Source organism: Mustelus asterias, chromosome 17 (genome assembly GCF_964213995.1).
Source record: "Mustelus asterias chromosome 17, sMusAst1.hap1.1, whole genome shotgun sequence".
Classification (NCBI taxonomy): domain Eukaryota; kingdom Metazoa; phylum Chordata; class Chondrichthyes; order Carcharhiniformes; family Triakidae; genus Mustelus; species Mustelus asterias.
Window position 1 is genome coordinate 17,286,243 of NC_135817.1, and position 24,195 is coordinate 17,310,437.

The 24,195-nt window shown below is 44.9% G+C and overlaps 2 protein-coding genes across 9 annotated transcripts in view; one reads left to right on the plus strand and one right to left on the minus strand.

The window, feature by feature from the left end:
* The window catches only part of pcid2 (PCI domain containing 2), a 78,859-nt gene extending 64,793 nt beyond the window's left edge, over nt 1-14,066 (plus strand). For all 4 annotated transcript variants that reach the window (XM_078232343.1, XM_078232344.1, XM_078232345.1 and 1 more), the window contains 4 exons: nt 5,927-6,000; nt 8,145-8,270; nt 8,400-8,523; nt 13,693-14,066. In XM_078232343.1, coding sequence (XP_078088469.1) covers nt 5,927-6,000; nt 8,145-8,270; nt 8,400-8,523; nt 13,693-13,782 — 414 coding nt within the window. In that variant the 3' untranslated portion in view covers nt 13,783-14,066. The remainder of the gene's footprint in view (nt 1-5,926; nt 6,001-8,144; nt 8,271-8,399; nt 8,524-13,692) is intronic.
* An 8,139-nt stretch (nt 14,067-22,205) lies between these two features.
* The window catches only part of LOC144506352 (coagulation factor X-like), a 73,135-nt gene continuing 71,145 nt past the window's right edge, over nt 22,206-24,195 (minus strand). For all 5 annotated transcript variants that reach the window (XM_078232339.1, XM_078232340.1, XM_078232338.1 and 2 more), the window contains one exon: nt 22,206-23,070. In XM_078232339.1, coding sequence (XP_078088465.1) covers nt 22,517-23,070 — 554 coding nt within the window. In that variant the 3' untranslated portion in view covers nt 22,206-22,516. The remainder of the gene's footprint in view (nt 23,071-24,195) is intronic.

Consider the following 24,195-nt stretch of genomic DNA (forward strand, 5'->3'; position numbering starts at 1 on the left):
CTCTTTACGTTTATTTATTAGTTCACAAGTATGCTTACATTAAGAACATAAGAACATAAGAAATAGGAGCAGGAGTAGGCCATCTAGCCCCTCGAGCCTGCCCCGCCATTCAATAAGATCATGGCTGATCTGACGTGGATCAGTACCACTTACCCGCCTGATCCCCATAACCCTTAATTCCCTTACCGATCAGGAATCCATCCATCCGCGCTTTAAACATATTCAGCGAGGTAGCCTCCACCACCTCAGTGGGCAGAGAATTCCAGAGATTCACCACCCTCTGGGAGAAGAAGTTCCTCCTCAACTCTGTCTTAAACCGACCCCCCCTTTATTTTGAGGCTGTGTCCTCTAGTTTTAACTTCCTTACTAAGTGGAAAGAATCTCTCCGCCTCCACCCTATCCAGCCCCCGCATTATCTTATAAGTCTCCATAAGATCCCCCCTCATCCTTCTAAACTCCAACGAGTACAAACCCAATCTCCTCAGCCTCTCCTCATAATCCAAACCCCTCATCTCCGGTATCAACCTGGTGAACCTTCTCTGCACTCCCTCCAATGCCAATATATCCTTCCTCATATAAGGGGACCAATACTGCACACAGTATTCCAGCTGCGGCCTCACCAATGCCCTGTACAGGTGCATCAAGACATCCCTGCTTTTATATTCTATCCCCCTCGCGATATAGGCCAACATCCCATTTGCCTTCTTGATCACCTGTTGTACCTGCAGACTGGGCTTTTGCATCTCATGCACAAGGACCCCCAGGTCCCTTTGCACGGTAGCATGTTTTAATTTGTTTCCATTGAGATAGTAATCCCATTTGTTATTATTTCCTCCAAAGTGTATAACCTCGCATTTCTCAACGTTATACTCCATTTGCCATATCCTCGCCCACTCACTCAGCCTGTCCAAATCTCTCTGCAGATCTTCTCCGTCCTCCACACGATTCACTTTTCCACTTATCTTTGTGTCGTCTGCAAACTTCGTTACCCTACACTCCGTCCCCTCCTCCAGATCATCTATATAAATGGTAAACAGTTGCGGCCCGAGTACCGATCCCTGCGGCACGCCACTAGTTACCTTCCTCCAACCGGAAAAACACCCATTTATTCCGACTCTTTGCTTCCTGTCGGATAGCCAGTCCCCAATCCACTTTAACACACTACCCCCAACTCCGTGTGCCCTAATCTTCTTCAGCAGCCTTTTATGGGGCACCTTATCAAACGCCTTTCCTTATCAATCCAAAAACACCGCATCCACCGGTTCTCCTCCATCAACCGCCCTAGTCACATCTTGATAAAAATCCAACATGTTCGTCAAGCACGACTTTCCCCTCATGAATCCATGCTGCGTCTGATTGATCGAACCATTTCTATCCAGATGCCCTGCTATCTCCTCTTTAATAATGGATTCCAGCATTTTCCCTACTACAGACGTTAAGCTGACCGGCCTATAGTTACCCGCCTTTTGTCTCCTTCCTTTTTTAAACAGCGGCGTAACATTAGCCGTTTTCCAATCAACCGGCACTACCCCAGAATGCAACGAGTTTTGATAAATAATCACTAACGCATCCACTATTACCTCTGACATTTCTTTCAATATCCTGGGATGCATTCCATCCGGACCCGGGGACTTGTCCACCTTCAGTCCCATTAGTCTACCCAGCACTGCCTCTCTGGTAACATTAATTGTATTAACTATTTCTCCTGCTGCCAACCCTCTATCGTTAATATTTGGCAAACTATTTGTGTCCTCCACCGTGAAGACCGACACAAAAAACTTATTTAAAGACTCAGCCATATCCTCATTTCCCACTATTAACTCCCCCCTCTCGTCCTCCAAGGGTCCAACATTCACTCTAGCCACTCTATTCCTTTTTATATATTTATAAAAACTTTTACTATCTTTTTTTATATTAATTGCTAGCCTAGCTTCATAGTCTATCCTTCCTTTCTTTATCGCTTTCTTAGTCTCTCTTTGTTGTTTCTTAAATTTTTCCCAATCACTTGTTTCTCCACTATTTTTGGCCACTCTGTACGCAGCTGTTTTTATTTTAATACTCTCCTAATACACGGCTGGTTCTCCCTTTTCTTACAATCCTTGTTTTTTGCTGGAATATATTTTTGCTGAGAACTGAAAAGGATCTCCTTAAAAATCCTCCACTGTTCCTCAGCTATCCTACCTGCCAGCCTGCTCTCCCAGTCTACCTTAGCCAATTCATCCCTCATCCTATCATATTTCCCTCTGTTCAAACAGAGGACACTGGTTTGGGACCAAACACTGCAATGAAGTTACTGTGAAAAGCCCCTGGTTGCCACACTCTGGCACCTGTTCAGGTACACTGAGGGAGAATTTAGCATGGCCAATGCACCTAACCAACACCTCTTTCGGACTATGGGAGGAAACCGGAGCACCAGAGGAAACCCATCCAGACACCACACAGACAATGACCCAAGCTGGGAATCGAACCCGGGTCCCTGGCACTGTGAGGCAGCAGTGCTACCCACTGTGCCACCGTGCTGTGTGGCTCCCCTGAGACCACCATCGCCCTCTCTCATAGGCAGTGAGGGGACACAACTCAGGGATTCCCCCATCTGTCTTCTCCCTCTCTTTTATTATGGGCTGTCTTCTCCTGCGGGGACAAGAGGGGATGATTGCCATCCAGATGGCTGGGGGAGTTGGGGGGTGTGGATGTGTATGTAGGGCAGAGGTGGCGTATGTCGGCACCATGCCAGGAACGGAAGGGGTTATGAGTGGAGTGCCAGAGGGATGTAAGGAAGATGCTGTGGGGTCGGGTGCTCGAAGGCCGAGGGGTGTCAGAGTGGATTGAATAGATATTCGAGGTGTGATAGACGGGACTGATGCCAGGATGTGACAGATGGACACTCATCCCTAAATCCCGAATTAGGTCATTCATGTTCTTGTGGCATTGGACAGCAGTCCTCAGTGTCAGGCCACAGGCACTGACTGCTGCAGCCATTGTAACCCAGGCTGCATTTGCTTCCCAGCTTCTGGGTCGTCTATCCACTTGGGGGTACGGAGTGACCCGCCTCCTCCACTGCATCCAGAAGCCTTCCAAGATCTGCCTCCATGGAGAATGGAGCTGCTTTCCATGCTGCCATCCTCTTGGCTTGACGTACTGTGAGTGCAGAGGGAATGTTTAAATGCAGCTCCCCCTTGTTAACAATGCACAACTGTGAGCCAGTTCATGTGAGCCACATGCCTGGGGACTCCAAACCAGCGAGTTTCATGTGGGGGTTCTTTCAGTGCAGTTAGTGTGGGACGATTGCAGTTTGATTCACGCCGGACATACCGGCATGGATTGCATTGGTTTTCTCACCCAAAGTGACATTTAGCTATTACTTGGGAAAATACCACCCATTTATTTTGATTTGGTTTGATTTATTGTTGTCACATTTATTAACATACAGTGAAAAGTATTGTTTCTTGCGCACTATACAGACAAAGCATACCGTTCATAAAGAAGGAAACGAGAGAGTGCAAAATGTAGTGTTACAGTCATAACTAGGGTGTAAAGAAAGATCCAAAAATGTGCGGGTTAGGTTGATTGGCTATGCTAAAATTGCCCCTTAGTGTCCTGAGATGTGTAGGTTTGAGGGATTAGCGAGTAAATATGTAGGGGTATGGGGGTAGGGCCTGGGTGGGATTGTGGTCAGTGCAGACTTGATGGGCCGAATGGCCTCCTTCTGCACTGTAGGGTTTCTATGATTCTATGATCAACTTAATGCAAAGTAAGTCCATTCAAAAGTCTGACATAAGCAGGGAAGAAGCTGTTCTTGAGTCGGTTGGTATGTGACCTCAAACTTTTGAATCTTTTTCCCGACAGAAGAGGGTGGAAGAGAGAATGTCTGGGGTGCATGGGGTCTTTGATTATGCTGACTGATTTGCCGAGGTAGCAGGAAGTATAGACAGAGTCAGTGGATGGGAGGCTGGTTTGGGCTGATGGATTGGGCTACATTCACGACTTTTTGTAGTTCCTTGTGGTCTTGGGCAGAGCAGGAGCCATACCAAGCTGTGATTCAACCAGAAAGAATGCTTTCTATGGTGCATCTGTAAAAGTTGGTGAGAGTCGTAGCTGACATGCCAAATTTCCTTAGTCATCTGAGAAAGTAGAGCGTTGGTTGGCTTTCTTAACTATAGTATAGACATGGGGAGACCAGAACAGGTTGTTGGTGATCTGGACACCTAAAAACTTGAAGCGCTTGACTCTTTCTACTTTGTCCCCGTTGACGTAGACAGGGGCATGTTCTCCTTTACGCTTCCTGAAGTCGATGACAATCTCCTTCATTTTGTTGACTTTGAGGGAGAGATTATTGTTGCCGCACCAGTTCACCAGATTCTCTATCTCATTCCTGTACTCTGTCTTGTCATTGTTTGAGATCTGACCCACTACGGTGGTGTCGTCAGCAAACATGAAAATCGAATTGGAGGGGAATTTGGCCACACAGTCATAGGTGTATAAGGAGTATAGTAGGGGGATGAGAACACAGCCTTGTGGGGCACTGGTGTTGAGGATGATCGTGGAGGAGGTGTTGTTGCCTATCCTTACTGATTGTGGTCTATGGGTTAGGAAGTTCTGGATCCAATCGCAGAGGGAGGTGCCGAGGCTCAGGCCATGGAGTTTGGAGATGAGTTTCATGGGAATAATGGTGTTGAAGGCTGAGCAGAAGTCAATAAATAGGAGTCTGACATAGGTGTCCTTGTTACCTACGTGTTCCAGGGTTGAGTGCAGGGCCAGGGAGATGGCATCTGTTGTGGACCTGTTGCGGCGATAGGCAAACTGTAGTAGATCCTGGTAGTCCGGGCGGCATGAATTGATTCGTACCATGCTTTTCGAAGCACTTCATAATGATGGATGTCAGAGCTATCGGCCGATAGTCATTAAGGCACGCTAGTTGGTTTTTCTTGGGTACCGGAATGATGGTTATCTTCTTGAAACAGATAGGGACCTCAGATTGTTGTAAAGAGAGGTTGAAGATGTCTGTGAATACTCCCGCCAGCTGATCCGTACCGGTACCCCACCCGGGCCAATCGCTTTCCATGGGTTGACCTTCGAGAAAGCTGCTCTGACATCTGCAATGGTGACCCCAGATACAGGTTCATCCAGGGCTTCCAGGAGGGCATGCTGTCGCTGACCTCTTGCTCAAAACGGGCATAGAATGCATTGAGCTCATCAGGGAAGGGTGTGTTGGAGCCGGCGATTTTCCATGCCTTCAACTTGTCCGTTATGGCTTGCAGACCTTGCCATAATCGGCGGGGGTTGGTGTGGCTAGTCTGGGACTCTAGCTTGGTCGGGTATTGTCTTTTGGCATCTTTGATGGACCTAATACTGGATAGTGAGAGGACACTATTTGGATTCAAGCCATACTGCAGATGCTCAAGCATGTAATCTAGACTCTCAGTCATGTGCATTTGTGAAGTGTCATTTCTAGATAAGGCATTAAACCAAATGCATGTAAAGAATCTGATGGTACTATTTGGAGTAGAGCAGTGGAATTGTCCTGACCAATATTTATCCCTCAATCCACACCACTTAGACAGATGATCTGGTTATTCTCATTACCATCACATCGAAACCATTGTCAATTGTTGTAAAAACCCATCTGGTACACTAATGTCCTTTAGGGAAGGAAATCTATCATCCTTACCTGGTCTGGTCTATGTGTGACTCTAAATGCCCTCTGAAATGGCCTTGCGGTTGAAGGGCAATTAGGGATGGTTAATACATGCCAGTCCAGCCAGCGATGTCCACATCCAATGAATTAAAAAGACATTGCTGTTTGTGGGAACTTGCTGTGTGCAAATTTGCTGCTTGTGTTTCCTAAATTTCAATAATGGCTACAATTCCAAACATGCTCGACTTTCCTTCCCTTTATCTACTTTATTTCTTTCCTCTCTTTTAACAGGGCCACATGCCAACAGTCCAGCTGTTACGAAAATACGACCTTTTGCAGTTTTCTGATGTCACCAAAGCTGTTGGGTATGAATTTTTTGGAGACTAGTTTTTATTTTACATATTAATTGATATAATTAGAGTTCAGAACCTGCTGTCCTGGTCGTTGACTCTCTCAACTTTGTTGAGCATCTGGTTAACTAGCCTGGGGTCTGATATGGATTTTATTGTAGAAATAAAGCTTATTCTCATGACAGTTATAACCACTAACATATTTTTGAATAGGAACATCAAAGGTAGTGTGAGAGAGAGTAGTTTCAATGTAATGTGCTCTCCCTAACCAGGAATGTTATTAATGTTGAAAAATGCATTAATGCAAAAGTGCAAAAGTTATGAAGCTTAAAATTCAAGCAAGGCCATGAAGGAGGCTGATACCAGGAAGCACTCTTCTCACAAATAGCAGTGAAAATCTGGAACCCTATCCCGTTGGCACGGTGGTGCAGTGGTTAGCACTGCTGCCTCACAGCACCAGGGACCCAGGTTTGATTCTGGCCTTGGGTTACTGTCTATGTGGAGTTTGCATGTTCTTCCCATGGCTGCGTGGATTTCCTCCTGGTGCTCCAGTTTCCTCCCACAGTCCAAATTGTGCAGGTTCGTTGCATTGGCCATGCTAAATTTCTCCTTAGTGTTCAAAGATGTGTAGGTTAGGGGGGGCTAGTGAGGTAAATACATGGGGTTATGGGGATAGGGTCTGGGTAAGATGCTCTGTTGAATCGGTGCAGATTCAATGGGCCAAATGACCTCCTCCTGGACTGTTAAGAGTTCAATGATTCTATGAAAATGTTAGTCAAGTCAATCACATGAAGAAGAGTCATCTAGACTCGAAGCGTTGACTCTATTCTCTCTCCACAAATGCTGTCAGACCTGCTGAGATTTACCAGCATTTTCTGTTTTTGAGTCAAATCAAATGCTATGTTGGGAAAAGTCTGGTCTAAACTCAGAATTACCACAGTAAGAAGTCTCACAACACCAAGTTAAAGTCCAACAGGTTTATTTGGAATCATGAGCTTTTGGAGCACTGCTCCTTCCTCCGGTGAGTGGAGAGTTGGGTTCACAAATACAGCATATATAGGCAGAGATGAAATTGCAAGATAATGGTTGGAATGCGAGTCTTTACAGGTAATCAAGTCTTTACAGACACAGACAATGTGAGTGGAGATGGTTGTACCTGTAAAGATTCGCATTCCAACCATTATCTTGCAATTGCGTCTCTGTCTAATATGCGCCATGTTTGTGAACCCACCTCTCCACTCACCTGAGGAAGGAGCAGTGCTCCGAAAGCTCGTGATTTCAAATAAACCTGTTGGACTTTAGCCTGGTGTTGTGAGACTTCTTACTGTGCCCACCCTAGTCCAACACTAGCATCTCCACATCAGAATTACCAGGCACAGGTTTTTTTTGGCAGTCTTCCCAATATTTAATTGGAGTAAATTTCTGCTTATTGAATACTGGGTGTCAGAAAGCAATGTGAGAAATCAGATAATGGTAGAGTTTAGCATCATGAGCGTGCTAATGGAATCTGATGGGTTTTTAGATGAGGTTTTGAGGGGCAGCATTTAGATGGGGATTTGTGGGTGTGGGGGCAAGGATAGAAGCATGAGGTCACCAGGAGTGGGACAAGAAGCCATTTCAGAAGATTGTCTAACTTCAACTGGACAGATAGGAATGGAATCAGGCAAAGGCAATCTTACCCATTGGGCAAGGGAGAAGAGGCCCTGGAGAAGGATGGTGCGTTAACCCTGTCAAAGGCTCAGACGGGTCAAGACAGATAAGGAGAGGTAACTTGCGATGGTCAGTTATCTCGGATGCCATTTGTGACTTTGATGAGGGCTGTTTTTTCCTTTCTCTCTCTACAATCTTTTTCAAACTCCACATCTTTATAACCAAACCGCCCCTTGCCTCTCCTAACTGCTGTCCACGACTTGCCATCCATTGCGCCCTGTCCTCCCTCAAATCAGTTGGGTGTTTTTAGTGTTGATGGTGCTATATAAGAATGGTGTATCATTAATGTTATCATTCAGGAAATGGAGTAGCCCAGCAAGCAAATTTCAAAGCAGTAATTGGTTCTTGTTATTAGTCGGAGGTGGGCTGAGTGAAAGTTTGTTTGGGCCCAGTTCTGGAGTGCAGTCTGCTTGTTATTGATTTTTGCTGTTGTGTTTTTGTATAATTAGTGAAGGGAATCTTCTGCTACTAAATGAAGCTTTGGCAAAACATGAAGCTTTCTTCATTCGCTGTGGAATCTTTCTAATACTTGAAAAACTGAAAATCATCACATACAGAAATCTTTTCAAGAAAGTGTAAGCGCAGAACTTTATTTGTTGTATGTTGTGTCATGCTGTCCTCCCGAGCAGTGATTTTTATGTGAACAATCACAGTGCTTTCTGATTAATCAGCAGTTCTACATTTAATTAACTCTGTTCTTCTAGGTATTTACTGCTCAGGACACACCAGCTGCCACTCGATGCTTTCCTGGTTGCTCTTAATTTCATGCAGGTCGAGGATGTTGATATCGATGAAGTTCAGTGCATTTTAGCAAACCTCATCTACATGGTATGTAATTTGATTGCACATATGTTGTCTGATTCCCAATTTTCAATTTATGAGGGAAATGTAGAGTTGAATCTTTTGAAGAGTGACAATCACTATTTATTTACCTTGCCCCAGAGCTCCAGATTTCCTGCCTGGATTCCTGTACTGGGCTTCTTTGGTATTGTGGGGCAGGGGTGGAAGGTGATTAATTGGGTCATGGTGTAGTCTGGTCAGGGCAGTCAGGGAGGGGTCAGAGTGGTATAGTATAGGAGAAAACAACCCTCAAACGAGTTAGAAATGGTTTTAATCCTCCTAACTTTTCCTGGATAACTATTCTGCTAAATGAGTCGGAACCATCAAGGTCTCTGACTCGGAGGGTTCAGATGTAGGGGGTTTGTCCATTGGAAGTCTAAACATTCTGGGCAAGTTCCGCATAGTCAGTGCCCTGAGGAGTCCCATAGCACATCATGGGGGAGGGGTGGTATCTTTGTGATAGGAACATTTGGAGATCTATTGGACAGTAGATTACAAAATGTCAGAATTATTGTCAGATCTGATTAAAGTGCATTAAATATGTGTGGAAGTAGGATTAATTAGATAACTCTTTCAAGAGCCAGCATAGGCCAAATGGCCTCCTTCCATGCTGTAAGAGTCTGTGATTCATAGACTCCTATAGCACATTTCTTCCAAACAATTTTGACAATGTATTTATTTTGAACATTTTCAAAAGAAAAAATGATTAGATCATTCCCATACTTAGCAGTATCGTGGTTTTGGGGTCCAGCCAATGTTCAGAGTCTCACACACATATGTTCTGCATCCTCTGAGCTGGATCTGATGACTATTGCATCCTGCCACATATTTGTATGCTTACAGTGAGACTAGTCCCAATGGTTATCTATATTCTGGAGTGGGTTGGAGAGTGTGGGAAACGACTGAGTACAAAACAAAGATAGAGGAGAATTTGCAAAGGGGAAGAAGGAAAATGAATGATGGGCCTGTTAATCAGACACAGACTCTGGAAGGAGAGGGACTGATGGGTTCAATAATCATAGAATTACACAGCGCAGAAAAGGCCCTTTGGCCCTCCAGTCCATACCGACACATTAGAAACAGCTGAACTTCCACCTAATCCCATCTGCCAGCACTTGGCCCATAGCCCTGAAAGTTATGATGTGCCAAGTGCTCAGCCTTTTTAAAGGATGTGAGGAAACCTGCCTCTACCACCCTCTCAGTCAGCGCATTCCAGACTGTCACTACTCTCTGGATAAAAACGTTTTTCCTCACATCCCCCCTAAACCTCCTGCCCCTCATCTTGAACGTATGTTTACCCTTCAACCAAGGGAAACAGCTGCTCCTTATCAACTGCCCATATTCCTCATAACCTTGTACACCTCGATCAGGTCGCCCCTCAGTCTTCTCTGCTCTGATTATTAAAGTGCATTAAATATGTGTGGAAGTAGGATTAATTAGATAACTCTTTCAAGAGCCAGCAAAAACAACCCAAACCTACCCAACCTCTCTTCATAACTTAAATGTTCCACCCCAGGCAGCATCCTGGTGAATCTCCTCTGCACCCCCTCCAATGCAATTACATCCTTCCAATAATTTGGCGACCAGAACTGCACACACTACTCTAGCTGTGGCCTTACCAAAGTTCTATACAACTCCAACATGACTTCCCTGCTTTTGTAAGCTGTGCCTCGATTGATAAAGGCAAGTGTCCCATATGCCTTTTTTCACCACCCGACTAACATGCCTTTCCACCTTCAGAAATCTGTGGACAAACATGCCAAAGTTCCTTTTTCCACAGAACTTTCCAGATGGAGAGGGACTGATGGGTTCAATAATCAGACATACATTCTGGATGGAGAGGGACTGAGGGGTTCAATAATCAGACACAATCTCTGGATGGAGAGAGACTGCTGGGTTCTAAATCAAAGTAAGAAGTTTAACAACACCAGGTTAAAGTCCAACAGGTTTATTTGGTAGCAAAAGCCAAATAAACCTGTTGGACTTTAACCTGGTGTTGTTAAACTTCTTACTGTGTTTACCCCAGTCCAACGCCGGCATCTCCACATTCTAAATCAAACACAGACTCTAGAAGGAGAGGGACTGATAGAACATAGAAAGCCACAGCACAAACAGGCCCTTCGGCCCACAAGTTGCGCCGATCACATCCCCACCTCTAGGCCTATCTATAGCCCTCAATCCCATTAAATCCCATGTACTCATCCAGAAGTCTCTTAAAAGACCCCAACGAGTTTGCCTCCACCACCACCGACGTCAGCCGATTCCACTCACCCACCACCCTCTGAGTGAAAAACTTACCCCTGACATCCCCCCTGTACCTACCCCCCAGCACCTTAAACCTGTGTCCTCTCGTAGCAACCATTTCAGCCCTTGGAAATAGCCTCTGAGAGTCCACCCTATCCAGACCCCTCAACATCTTGTAAACCTCTATCAGGTCACCTCTCATCCTTCGTCTCTCCAGGGAGAAGAGACCAAGCTCCCTCAACCTATCCTCATAAGGCATGCCCCCCAATCCAGGCAACATCCTTGTAAATCTCCTCTGCACCCTTTCAATGGCTTCAACATCTTTCCTGTAATGAGGTGACCAGAACTGCGCGCAGTACTCCAAGTGGGGTCTAACCAGGGTCCTATAAAGCTGCAGCATTATCTCCCGACTCCTAAACTCAATCCCTCGATTAATGAAGGCTAGTACGCCATACGCCTTCTTGACCGCATCCTCCACCTGCGAGGCCGATTTAAGAGTCCTATGGACCCGGACCCCAAGGTCCTTCTGATCCTCTACACTGCTAAGAATGGTACCCTTCATTTTATACTGCTGCTCCATCCCATTGGATCTGCCAAAATGGATCACTACACACTTATCCGGGTTGAAGTCCATCTGCCACTTCTCCGCCCAGTCTTGCATTCTATCTATGTCTCGCTGCAACTTCTGACATCCCTCCAAACTATCCACAACACCACCTACCTTGGTGTCGTCAGCAAACTTACCAACCCATCCCTCCACTTCCTCATCCAGGTCATTTATGAAAATGACAAACAGCAAGGGTCCCAGAACAGATCCCTGGGGCACTCCACTGGTCACTGACCTCCATGCAGAGAAAGACCCCTCCACAGCCACTCTCTGCCTTCTGCAGGCAAGCCAGTTCTGGATCCACAAGGCAACAGCCCCTTGGATCCCATGCCCTCTCACTTTCTCAAGAAGTCTTGCATGGGGGACCTTATCGAACGCTTTGCTGAAGTCCATATAGACCACATCCACCGCTCTTCCTTCGTCAATGTGCTTGGTCACATTTTCAAAGAACTCAACCAGGCTCGTAAGGCACGACCTGCCCCTGACAAAGCCGTGCTGACTACTTTTGATCATACTAAACTTCTCTAGATGATCATAAATCCTGTCTCTCAGGATCCTCTCCATCAACTTACCAACCACTGAGGTTAGACTCACCGGTCGGTAATTTCCCGGGCTGTCCCTGTTCCCTTTCTTGAATATAGGGACCACATCCGCAATCCTCCAATCCTCCGGAACCTCTCCCGTCTCCATCGACGATGCAAAGATCATCGCCAAAGGCTCCGCAATCTCCTCCCTCGCCTCCCACAGTAACCTGGGGTACATCCCATCCGGTCCCGGCGACTTACCAACCTTGATGCCATTCAATAGTTCCAACACATCCTCTTTCTTTATGTCCACATGCTCGATCCTTTCTGTCCTCCGCAATCCAGCAGTACAACCACCCAGATCCCTTTCCACCGTGAATACCGAGGTAAAGTATTCATTAAGCACCTCCGCCATTTGATGAGTTCAATAATCACTCTCAATCTCTGGATGGAGAGGGACTGCTGGGTTCTATAATCAAACACGGACTCTGGATGGAGAGAGACTGCTGGGTTCTATCATCAATACAACTCTGGATGGAGAGGGACTGCTGGGTTCTATAATCAAAAACACTCTGGATGGAGAGGGACTGCTGGGTTCTATAATCAAAAACACTCTGGATGGAGAGGGACTGATGGGTTTAATAATCAGACACAGTTCTCTGGATGGAGAGGGAATGATGGGTTCAATAAGCAGACACATTCTGTTTGGAGAGGGACTGCTGGGTTCAATAATCAGACAGGTGGAGAGGAATCTGAGGTGTCCTGTCTTTTGGTTGAGCCGAGATCCTACCAGACTTCTCAAGTATGCATAAGTGATTTCATGGGACTGTTTGGACATTTGGTCACAATTTATCCCTCACCATAGAACATAGAACAGTACAGCACAGAACAGGCCCTTCAGCCCACGATGTTGTGCCGAGCTTTATCTGAAACCAAGATCAAGCTATCCCACTCCCTATCATCCTGGTGTGCTCCATGTGCCTATCCAATAACCGCTTAAATGTTTCTAAAGTGTCTGACTCCACTATCACTGCAGGCAGTCCATTCCACACCCCAACCACTCTCTGCGTAAAGAACCTAACATCACTAAAACATCACCAACATCACTAAAACAGATAACGTGCTTACAAATGCTGTTTGTGGGAGCAAACTGTGCATAAATTGGCTGCAATGTTGCCTACATTACAACAGTGACTACACTGGAGGAAGCATTGTGATGTAGTGGTAGCGCCCTTACCACTGGACCAGATGCTCTGGGTTTGAATCCAATGCCAGGATTTGTTGGTCATGGAAGGAGAATTCAATGAGCTGAGAATCAGTTCAGCAATCCTTCCACTACTTTCCCCCATTATTCCCAAACTGGGAAAAATACATTGAGGGTGTGAAGATACTCAAGAGAGAGGGAGAGACTATTACACTTCAATAAGTATTTAATTGGCAATGAAACACTTTGTCACAAGTAGGCTTATATTAACACTGCAATGAAGTTATTGTGAAAATCCCCTAGTCGCTTAGTATGGCCTATCAACCTAGCCCGCACATCTTTGGACTGTGGGAAGAAACTGGAGCACCCGGAGGAAACCCATACAGACACGGGAAGAACGTGCAGACTCCACACAGACAGTGACCCAAGCCGGAAATCGAGGCGCTGTGTGGCAGCAGACCTAACCAATGTGCCACTGTGCCGTCCTTTGAGCTATCCTGTGGTTGTGTAAGGCACCATATAAAATCACACTCTTACAAAATCATTTTGTGTATGGTCACAGTTAATTTTTTTTTTAGGGTCACATCAAGGGTTATATCTCTCACCAGCATCAGAAACTTGTTGTCAGTAAACAGAATCCTTTCCCACCGCTATCCTCTGTGTGTTAACAAGTCGAGGTCGAAGTTCATGTATTGCTTCTCCTACGTCAATGCCAGGAAACATACACATGATGCAGGCTGAAGGCCTCATCACCAAGGATGGTATGTAAAGCTAAGGATAATGTGACTTGCATTCCAGTGAGTATTCCCTGTCATTGTTTGATCTATTTCCTCTGTCATTGTCCCAGTGTCATTTTGTATTTCACATTAAAGATACAAATGTAATGCAAGGTATATTTTGTTAACTTGAACTTGTTAAGTGATGTTGTAATAAATACAGACTATTCTTTTTATTGAAGTGCAATGTTTATATATCTCTTCTGCACAAACCAAAGAATTTAGATTATGTTGTCACCATGTTAATAATTGGTGCCCCATCTATTCAGGAAAACTTCAAAATGGAACACGCACAAAACTTTAATTTTGCTAAATCGACTTGTCCTCAAACATTCCATCGACACCCACACAAGAAAATACATTTCATACAAAATATGTTTTATACGAATATTCCCACTGCTAACTTTGCCTCTTCTGAAATAAAAACATAAAATGCTGAAAATTCTCAGCTGTTCAGGCAGTATCGGTGGGCAGCATGCAGAGTTTTACAGCTATGTCCCAGGACAAATCCAATCTGGTCAGTTACCATCCACAAGTCCACTCTTACTTATCAACAAAGCGATGAAAAGTGTTGTTGACAGTGCTTTCCAGCGGCACTTATTCAACAGTAACTTACTCACTGGTGTTCTCTTTGGATTCTTCTGGGACCGCTTGACTCCAGTCCTTATTACAGTCTTGATCCAAACATAGACCAAAAAGGTGAGATAAGAGTAACTGCCCTTGACATCAAAGCAGCATTTATTAAGTGTGGTGTAAAGGAGCCTGAGAAAAGTTGAAGTCACTAGGAATCGGGGAAAACCCTCTGCTGGTTGGAGTCTTACCCATCACAAAGGAAGATGGTTGTGGTAATTGGGGGTAAATCTCAGCTCAAGGGCATCACTGCAGGAGTTCCTCAGGGTAGTGTCCTAGGCCCAACCATCTTCAGCTATTCATCAATGACCTTTCCATCATTAGATCAGAAATACGGTTATTTGCTAGTAATTTCACAAAGTTCTGTCCATTTGTAATTCCTCAGATACTGAAATGAAAACAGAAAGTGCTGAGAAAACTCAGCAGGTCCAGCAGCATTAGGAGAGAGAAACCAAGTTAATGTTTAGAGTAATGTGATTCTTCTTCAGAATTCATACTGAAGCAGTCTATGCCTGCATGCAGCAATGTCTGGACAAAATTCGGGCTTGGGCTGATAAAAAGAAAGTAACATTGGCACTACACAAGTGCCAAGTAATGACCATCTCCAAGGGAGTCTAACCATCAACCTTTGATATTGAATGGTGTTACCATCACTGAGGGTGTTACCATTAACCAGAAGCTTAATTGGATCAGATACAAATATATACATATATATATATATATATATATATACACGAGCAAGTGAAAGCCTGGGAATCCCACACCTCCTGACTCTCCAAAGCCTGTCCACCATTTACAAGGCACAAGTCAGGAGTGTGATAGAATACTGTCCACTTGCCTGGATGAGGCATTCTATTCATACGTTAGGAACAAAAGAGTTGTCAGGGAGAAAATCGGACCTCTCAGGGACAAAGGAGGGGAATTATGCTTAGAACCCAAGGGAATAGGGGAGATCCTAAATGAATACTTTGCGTCGGTATTCACAAAGGAGAGGGGCGTGTTAACTGGGAGTGTCTCGGAGGGAGGTGTTGACCCGTTAGAGAAAATCTCCATTACAAGAGAGGAAGTGTTAGGTTTTTTAGGGAACATTAAAACTGACAAAGCCCCAGGGCCTGATGGCATCTATCCTCGACTGCTCAGGGAGACGAGAGATGAAATTGCTGGGCCTCTGACGGAAATCTTTGTCGCTTCTTTGGACACGGGTGAGGTCCCTGAGGATTGGAGGATAGCGAATGTGGTCCCGTTGTTTAAGAAGGGTAGCAGGGATAACCCAGGAAATTATAGGCCGGTGAGCTTGACGTCCGTGGTAGGGAAGTTGTTGGAGAGGATTCTTAGAGACAGGATGTATGTGCATTTAGAACGGAACAATCTCATTAGTGACAGACAGCATGGTTTTGTAAGAGGGAGGTCGTGCCTTACAAATTTGGTGGAGTTTTTTGAGGAAGTGACAAAAACGGTTGATGAAGGAAGGGCCGTGGATGTCGTCTATATGGATTTCAGTAAGGCATTTGACAAAGTCCCACATGGCATGTTGGTTAAGAAGGTTAAGGCTCATGGGATACCAGGAGAAGTGGCTAGATGGGTGGAGAACTGGCTTGGCCATAGGAGACAGAGGGTAGTGGTCGAAGGGTCTTTTTCCGGCTGGAGGTCTGTGACCAGTGGTGTTCCGCAAGGCTCTGTACTGGGACCTCTGCTATTTGTGATATATATAAATGATTTGGAAGAAGGTGTAACTGGTGTAATCAGCAAGTTTGCGGATGACACGAAGATGGCTGGACTTGTGGATAGTGATGAGCATTGTCGGGCAATACAGCAGGATATAGATAGGCTGGAAAATTGGGCGGAGAGGTGGCAGATGGAATTTAATCCGGATAAATGCGAAGTGATGCATTTTGGAAGAAATAATGTAGGGAGGAGTTATACAATAAATGGCAGAGTCATCAGGAGTATAGAAACACAGAGGGACCTAGGTGTGCAAGTCCACAAATCCTTGAAGGTGGCAACACAGGTGGAGAAGGTGGTGAAGAAGGCATATGGTATGCTTGCCTTTATAGGACGGGGTATAGAGTATAAAAGCTGGAGTCTGATGATGCAGCCGTATAGAACGCTGGTTAGGCCACATTTGGAGTACTGCGTCCAGTTCTGGTCGCCGCACCACTAGAAGGACGTGGAGGCGTTAGAGAGAGTGCAGAGAAGGTTTACCAGGATGTTGCCTGGTATGGAGGGTCTTAGCTATGAGGAGAGATTGGGTAAACTGGGGTTGTTCTCCCTGGAAAGACGGAGAATGAGGGGAGATCTAATAGAGGTGTACAAGATTATGAAGGGGATAGATAGGGTGAACAGTGGGAAGCTTTTTCCCAGATCAGAAGTGACGTTCACGAGGGGTCACGGGCTCAAGGTGAGAGGGGCGAAGTATAACTCAGATATTAGAGGGATGTTTTTTACACAGAGGGTGGTGAGGGCCTGGAATGCGCTGCCAAGTAGGGTGGTGGAGGCAGGCACGCTGACATTGTTTAAGACTTACCTGGATAGTCACATGAGCAGCCTGGGAATGGAGGGATACAAACGATTGGTCTAGTTGGACCAAGGAGTGGCACAGGCTTGGAGGGCCGAAGGGCCTGTTTCCTGTGCTGTACTGTTCTTTGTTCTTTGAGACAACTCCAACAACACAAGAATCTCAGCACCACCTAGGACAAAACAATCTGCTTGATTGGCATCTCATCCACCACCTTAAACATGACTTTCTCTCGCATTGGCGCACAGTGGCAGTAATGTAGAGAATAGAATCCCTACAGTGCAGGAGGAGGCCATTCGGCCCATTGAGCTTGCACCGACAACAGTCGCAATCAGGCCCTACCCCCATAATCCCAAGTATTTGTCATGCTAATTTACCCTGACACTAAGGGGCAATTTAGCATGACCAATCAACCTAAGCTGCACATTGTTAGACTGTGGTAGGATTTTGGAGCTCCTGGAGGAAACCCATGCAGACGCAGGGAGAATGTGCAAACTCCACACGGTTACCCTAGGCTGGAACTGAACCCAGGTTCCAGGTGCTGTGAGGCAGCAGTGCTAACCATTGTGCTACCATGCCACACCATCGACAAGGTGCATTGAACCAAGTAGCCAAACCTTCTTTGCCAGCACTTTCCAAATCTGTGGCCTCTACCATCCAGAAGAACAAAGGTGGTAGACTACCTCCACAGATCACGCACTGCCCTGACGTGGAACTATATCGCCATTTCTTCACTGTCGCTGGATTAAAAATGTGGAATTTCTTAATACCACATGGACTGCAACAGTTCAAGAAGGCGGCTTATCACCACCTTCTCAAAGGCAATAAATATTGACCTTATCAACTACGTTTTCATCCCATGAATGAATAAAAAAAATAATTGATGGCCTTTTATCCGAATTTCTGATAAAAGCTCATAGGCTTGAAATGTTAACTCTCTCTTTCCGGAGAGAGGGGGCAGAAAATTCCGAAACTTCATTGTTTAGAGGGTGGATCTCTCGGGATCCACTCTCGGGAAAGTAGGAATGTGGTGGCAGGTGCTGTCTGAGAGAGGAGAGTGCTATGATTGAAAGTACTAGGGAGAAGCCGTTAGACAAAACAGCATGGTACATGTGGTGGGACGTGGCTGGCAATGTTAAAAATACATCCAAGAATAAACTGGTCTTGCAGAGTGAAATGTTCTTTGATGCTTGTGCTTAATAGGACTTAACTCAGAAGGGAGAGGCTTTTGGACAGGGAGGGGATCCGGAACTGAAGAGTGGAAACTAGTATTTGTACTGAACTATAGTATCACAGTAAACAGTTGTGAATCATCAGAATATCCTCTGCTGCCTAATTCATAAATGGATATTCACCTATAAAATAGTGGCTGTGAGAGGGACCTCCATAACCCCAAGTGGCATATGAAGTTTAATAACCAATTTAAAGGTATGTTAATCATGTCTGCTGAATAGCAACGCAGCTTATAGAAACACATGCAAATTGCTGTGTCCTGCCCCAGTATTCAAGCAATGCCCTTTGGGATATGACAGTGTACCTTGTTGCTTGCCCTAGAAACCATATAACCTGGCATCATTCATGTCAATTCTCACATCCTGTCATGCATTAAACTCTCATCATTCAATTCCTTATTCCTTCCACCTACTATTTCTAGCATCGATTCCATGAATCCTGATAAGTTAAAACTGCAGGATCTGGAGACATAGAGCTACTTAACACTGTGGATTCTTCCTGCCCGGGTATCCAGCACATAATGCTAGGCATTCACTTACTTAATTCATCAAAAAGGTGTTCTACCAAACACTGGAATTAACTGGCCTCGCAGTTGAGAATGGAGATGTGGAACGGGTAACATAGAAAATCAGAACAGGAGTAGGCCATTCAGCCCTTCGAGCCTGCTAGTCCTGTTAAAATTTTAAAAGTTTCTATGAAATCCTGCCACACCCTCCTCACTCCTCTCTTCCCCCCCCCCCCCCCCCCCCCTCCAGTGAATATTATCTGAACTGACTCATATGTCAGTCCTGCCATCCCAGGAATCAGTCTGTAAATCTTTGCTGCACTTCCTCTACAGCAAAAGCATCCTCAGATAAGGAGATGAAAACTGCACAAAATATTCCAGGTGCAGCCTCATCAAAGTCCTGCATAATTGCAGCAAGACATCCCTACTCCTATACGCAAATCCTCACGCTATGAAGACCAACATGCCATTTGCCTTTTTTACTGCCTGCTGCACCTGCTTGCTTACCTTCAGTGACTCGTGTATGAGGACTCCCAGGTCTTGTTGCACATTCCTCTCTCTCAGTTAATAGCCATATAGGGTAGAGGGGAGGTAGTTCATTGTGCCAACTGTGTGTGCATGAGCATGCATCTTGTTCTAATGTTTGTACATGTTCTTCAATCTCTCCACCAGCTTCCTCATAAGAGATCCACCAAGTTCCCATTTCAGATGGGCTCTGCCGAACCAATGTGTGAACCTTTACCTCTTTCTAGAAGTGGCAAGGCAGGAAAGAGAAAGGATGGTGCATGAGAATATAGTAACCTTGACCTCTGACAGCCTTGAGCTGAGCAGTCTAAAGCCATTTTCCTATGGTGTCGGAAGATAATGCTGATGAGAAATTGACAGGTGGCCAGCCAGTTGTTTACCTGGCAGTATTTGTGCAGGACCAGAGAGTATTCTGTTAGTCCGGGATTCTAGGATCTTTCAGTTTCTATGGAATCAGTTGTCTCATTGATCACTGGGACCAGAAATCTATTCCAGCGACATATGGAATTGTTGGCGTTCAGGAAACTTGTCCCCCTCATAGTAGCAGGAATGTTCAACCAACTCTTAGCTCATTGCAGAAGTCCCAAACTCTACCGGACTGGAGCTCCCTCTGCCCAGTAGCGAGGAATCATCCTACCCTATGCCTACCCCTGTACAGAGCAGAGTGAGCCATCTCCTCTCTAAGGGGCTCATTGTAGTTTGGAACAGCTGTCTGTCTCCAACTGTTTGAGGTGTGACATAGAAATGTTAGGATGGGTCAGAGAAAGGTCGGTCATTCATGGTGTAGAAACTAATAAGACTTTTTGTAAACAGTATTAGATCACTGGGATTATTTGTTGTAATGGGGAATTGTACTTATTATTATGATTTGATGGTTAGCTTTGAGGTGCAATGGTTTTACTTGATGCCTTATTATGTGCTGTGATAGAACCATCAAACTATAGAAAGGTTACAGCACAGAAGGAGGCCATTTGGTCCATCTTGTCCATGCCAGCCCAAGGACACCCAGGTGCCCTTTTTAATCCCACCTTCCTGCACCCAGCCATAGCCCTGTAGCTTACAGCATTAAAGTGCAGATCCAGGTGAGAGTTTAGGGTTTCTGTCTCCACCACTAACTCGGGCAGCGAATTCCAAACACCCACCACCTTTTGCGTAAAAAAAGTAATTCCTCATGTCCTCTCTAAACTTCAACTGTCTCATTGCTTTTTGTGCTGTGTAATAATTTCCTGTTCCTCTTGGCAGTGCCATCTACATTGGCAATTTCATCATCAGGTCCGTGACTAGTGGTGTTCTGCAGGACTGGGACAAATTACTGCTTGTGATATATATATATATAAATGACTTGAATGAAAAGGTAGATGAGTGGGTTAGCAAGTTTGCAGACAACTCAAAGATAGTGGAGTTGTGTAGAAGTTTGTCATAGAATCATAGAACCTTACAGTGTAGAAGGAGGCCATTGACCCATCGAGTCTGCACCGACCACAATCCCAACTGGGCCCTATCCCCATCACTCCACTTATTTAACCTGCTAATCCCCTTGACACTAAGGGGCAATTTACTATCGCCAATCAACCTAACCTGCACATTTTTGGACTGTGGGAGGAAACCTATGCAGATACAGGGAGAATGTGCAAACTCCACAAAGACAGTCACCCAAGGCCGGAATTGAACCCAGGTCCCTGGCACTGTGAGGCAGCAGTGCTAACCACTGTGCCACCATGCTGCCCTTGTGAAAGAATACATTGGGATATAGATCAGTTGCAGATAAAGGCAGAGAAGTGGCAGATGAAGTTAAATCCGGGCAAATGTGTTGCTGCACTTTGAGAGATTAAATGTTAAGGGTAAATGTACAGTTAATGCAGGACCCTGAACAGCATTGATGTACAAAGGGATCTGGGGGTTCAAGTCCATAGCTCTCTGAAAGTGGCAACTCAAATTGATAGGGTGGTAAAGAAGGCACATGCATGCTTGCCTTTATTGGTCAGGGCATTGAGTACAAGAGTCAGGATGTCATGTTGCAGCTTTATAAAACCTTGGTTAGACTGCACTTTGAGTATTGCATTCAGTTTTGGTCGCCACATTACAGGAAGGATGTGGAGGCTTTGAAGAGGGTGCAGAAGAGGTTTACCAGGATGCTGCCTGGATTAGAGGGTATGAGCTATAAGGAGAGGCTGGACAAACTAGGGATGTTTTCTCTGGAGCAGTGGAGGCTGGGGGGAGACCTAATAGAAGTCTATAAAATGATGAGAGGCAAAGATAGGATTGAAGGTCAAAATCTTTTTCCCAGAGTTGAAATGTCTAATACTAGGGGACATGCACTTAAGGTGAAAGGGGAAAGGTTCAAAGGAGATGTGAGGGGTGATTTTTTTCACAGAGTGGTAGGTGTTTGGAACACACTGCCGTGGTGGAGACAGCTAAGATAGGGGTGTTTAAGGGGCTTTTAGATAAGCACATGAATATGCAAGGAATAGAGGGATATGGACCAAGGGCAGGCAGAAAGGATTAGTTTATTTGGCGTCATGTTCGGCACAACATCGTGGGCAGAAGGGCCTGTTCCTGTGCTGTACTGCTTTATGTTCTATCAACTCTCTGGTATCTTCTGGGATTTCTCAAGTCCCAGGATATCATGAGCAATGCCACAGGACACCAACTAACTAGTTTATGCTTAAATATTCAGATTAGGTTGGTTTTTCATTGCTAATCTGTACTAGACCTCAAAGCTACAGATAAAGTTCAGAGTAGACAAAAAAGCATAAGTTCTGTTAGAAGGATAAGTGGGAGACACAAATCCTTCACATGCCACCAACACAGATCATCACCCATCACCTTTATCATCATTATTATCATATTCATCACCCATCACCATCTCTATCTGCAGCACCACCGCTATCACCAGTATCAATATGATTCCACTGAATCTGTTTATTCCATCAGTTTTCAATCACATCATTTCATCAATTCCTCTACATATTTCCGAGAATGGTTAAAACCAGTTGCTACCTACAAGCTTAAACACCCATTTTTGTTTCTGTAAATGGCCACATGGAGTTAGAATTATGGAACAGAAGTCGGACTTGAGCAGGTAATCATTTTTAATTACTACTTTGGTTCAAGAATGTTCAATTCAACTCAGTTCTCCACTCCTGTTTCTCCATTTTGGAATATTGATGACAAAAATACATCCTGAAGTCAGTTAACTTGTTAGGTTGGGTGCACATCTAGATACCCAAGACCGATTGGGCCATTGTTTTTTTAATCCAATTTATGTACCTCGATACTTTTGTATAAACTGGTATCACTCTGCAGTCATATTCTTTTGCTCCTAAGCTCATGCCAGTCAAATACCAGACATCCCTGTACTTGGTGACAAAGGGACTTCCTCTGGTTAAATAACACAGTGGATCTGCCAGTTCTTCGAAACCTGCACAAAACATTCGGTGCACAATGGGAAAATGTTGCAGCACCTCACATTTTAAAAATTCAACATAAGGAACGTATGGCACTCCAAGTAGAACTGGCTGGTGGATGCGGCCCTGTCTCTGTTTCCATCCACTTACAGCCCCATATTCAGAGTTCATCAAAAAGAATTCAGCAAAGTCTGTCTCAGGAAGACAGATAGGGATGGTGTAATTGTTGAACTCAACTGGTGTCTCTAACTTCAGTAGTGCAATGTCATTCTCAAAAGTAGCCCGAGAGTACCTTGAATGAATGTATATTTGACTGACGTTGTGTATTTGTTCACTGCCTTCATTTACTTCCAGGTTGTGCTCGCCTGTAAAAAGAAAAGACAAAATAGATTTTTCTTCTGCAGAAATGTATGTTTTCAATTTTTGAAAATAGATATTGGTCTGCCACATAATGAGAGTCAGTAGTTATATTGAATCTTTCAATACTTCAGGGTGTCCCAAAGTCCTTTAGACAATGAGTTGTTTTGAAGTGAAACACCAGTTAATTTGCACATAGGAAGATCCCATAGATTAAAAAAATGAGGTAACCAAGACCATTTAAAGCAGTTTGAGGGAATAATAATTGGCCAGGACACTGGGAGGACACTCCCTCCTTGACATGGGCATTACAGCAGGAACATGTAGTAGAAAATAGCTATAATTGTAAAAGCAAAACAGTAAACTGTTTGAATGTACATCTCAGATACTTCAAACAATATATTGGGAAACTCAAGCTATTTATAAATTGCAGAAACATTACAGCAGTAAATTCATAGAATTTTTTCATAGTATTTATGACATAGAAATATGACCCAACTGGTCTCTGCTGGTGCTGATGACCCATACCATAGAGCCATAGAATCCTTGCAGTGCAGAAGGAGGCCATTCAGCCCATAGAGTCTGCACCGACTCTCTGAAAGAGCATCTTACCCAGGCCTGCCCTATTCCTGTAACCCCGCACATTTACCATGGTTAATCCACCTAACTTATGCATCTTTGGACACTAAGGGGCAATTTAGCATGGCCAATACCCCTAACCAACACGTCTCTGGACTGTGGGAAGAAACTGGAGCACCCGGAGGAGAGCCACACAGACACGGGGAGAATGTGCAAGCTCCATACAGACAGTCACCCAAGGCTGGAATCGAACCTGGGTCCCTGGGGCTGTGAGGCAGCAGTGCTAACTACTATGCTACCGTACCACCTGTACCAGCTTCCTCACACCTTTGTTCACTCTTATTCTAATTTAGGTAGCATTATACAAAGCAACTAGCCTCACTCCATGGCTGTAGGAATAGAGGACCTAACCCGCCACAGTTCCTGTTGCTGGTCACTATCTCTGCTGGAAAACCCTGACATGAGATGGCTGGTTAGGACAGTGCTGTCTATGGTTAGATAGTTTTGAACAAAAACTGTCATAGGATGTGGATGTCACTGATTGGACCAGCATT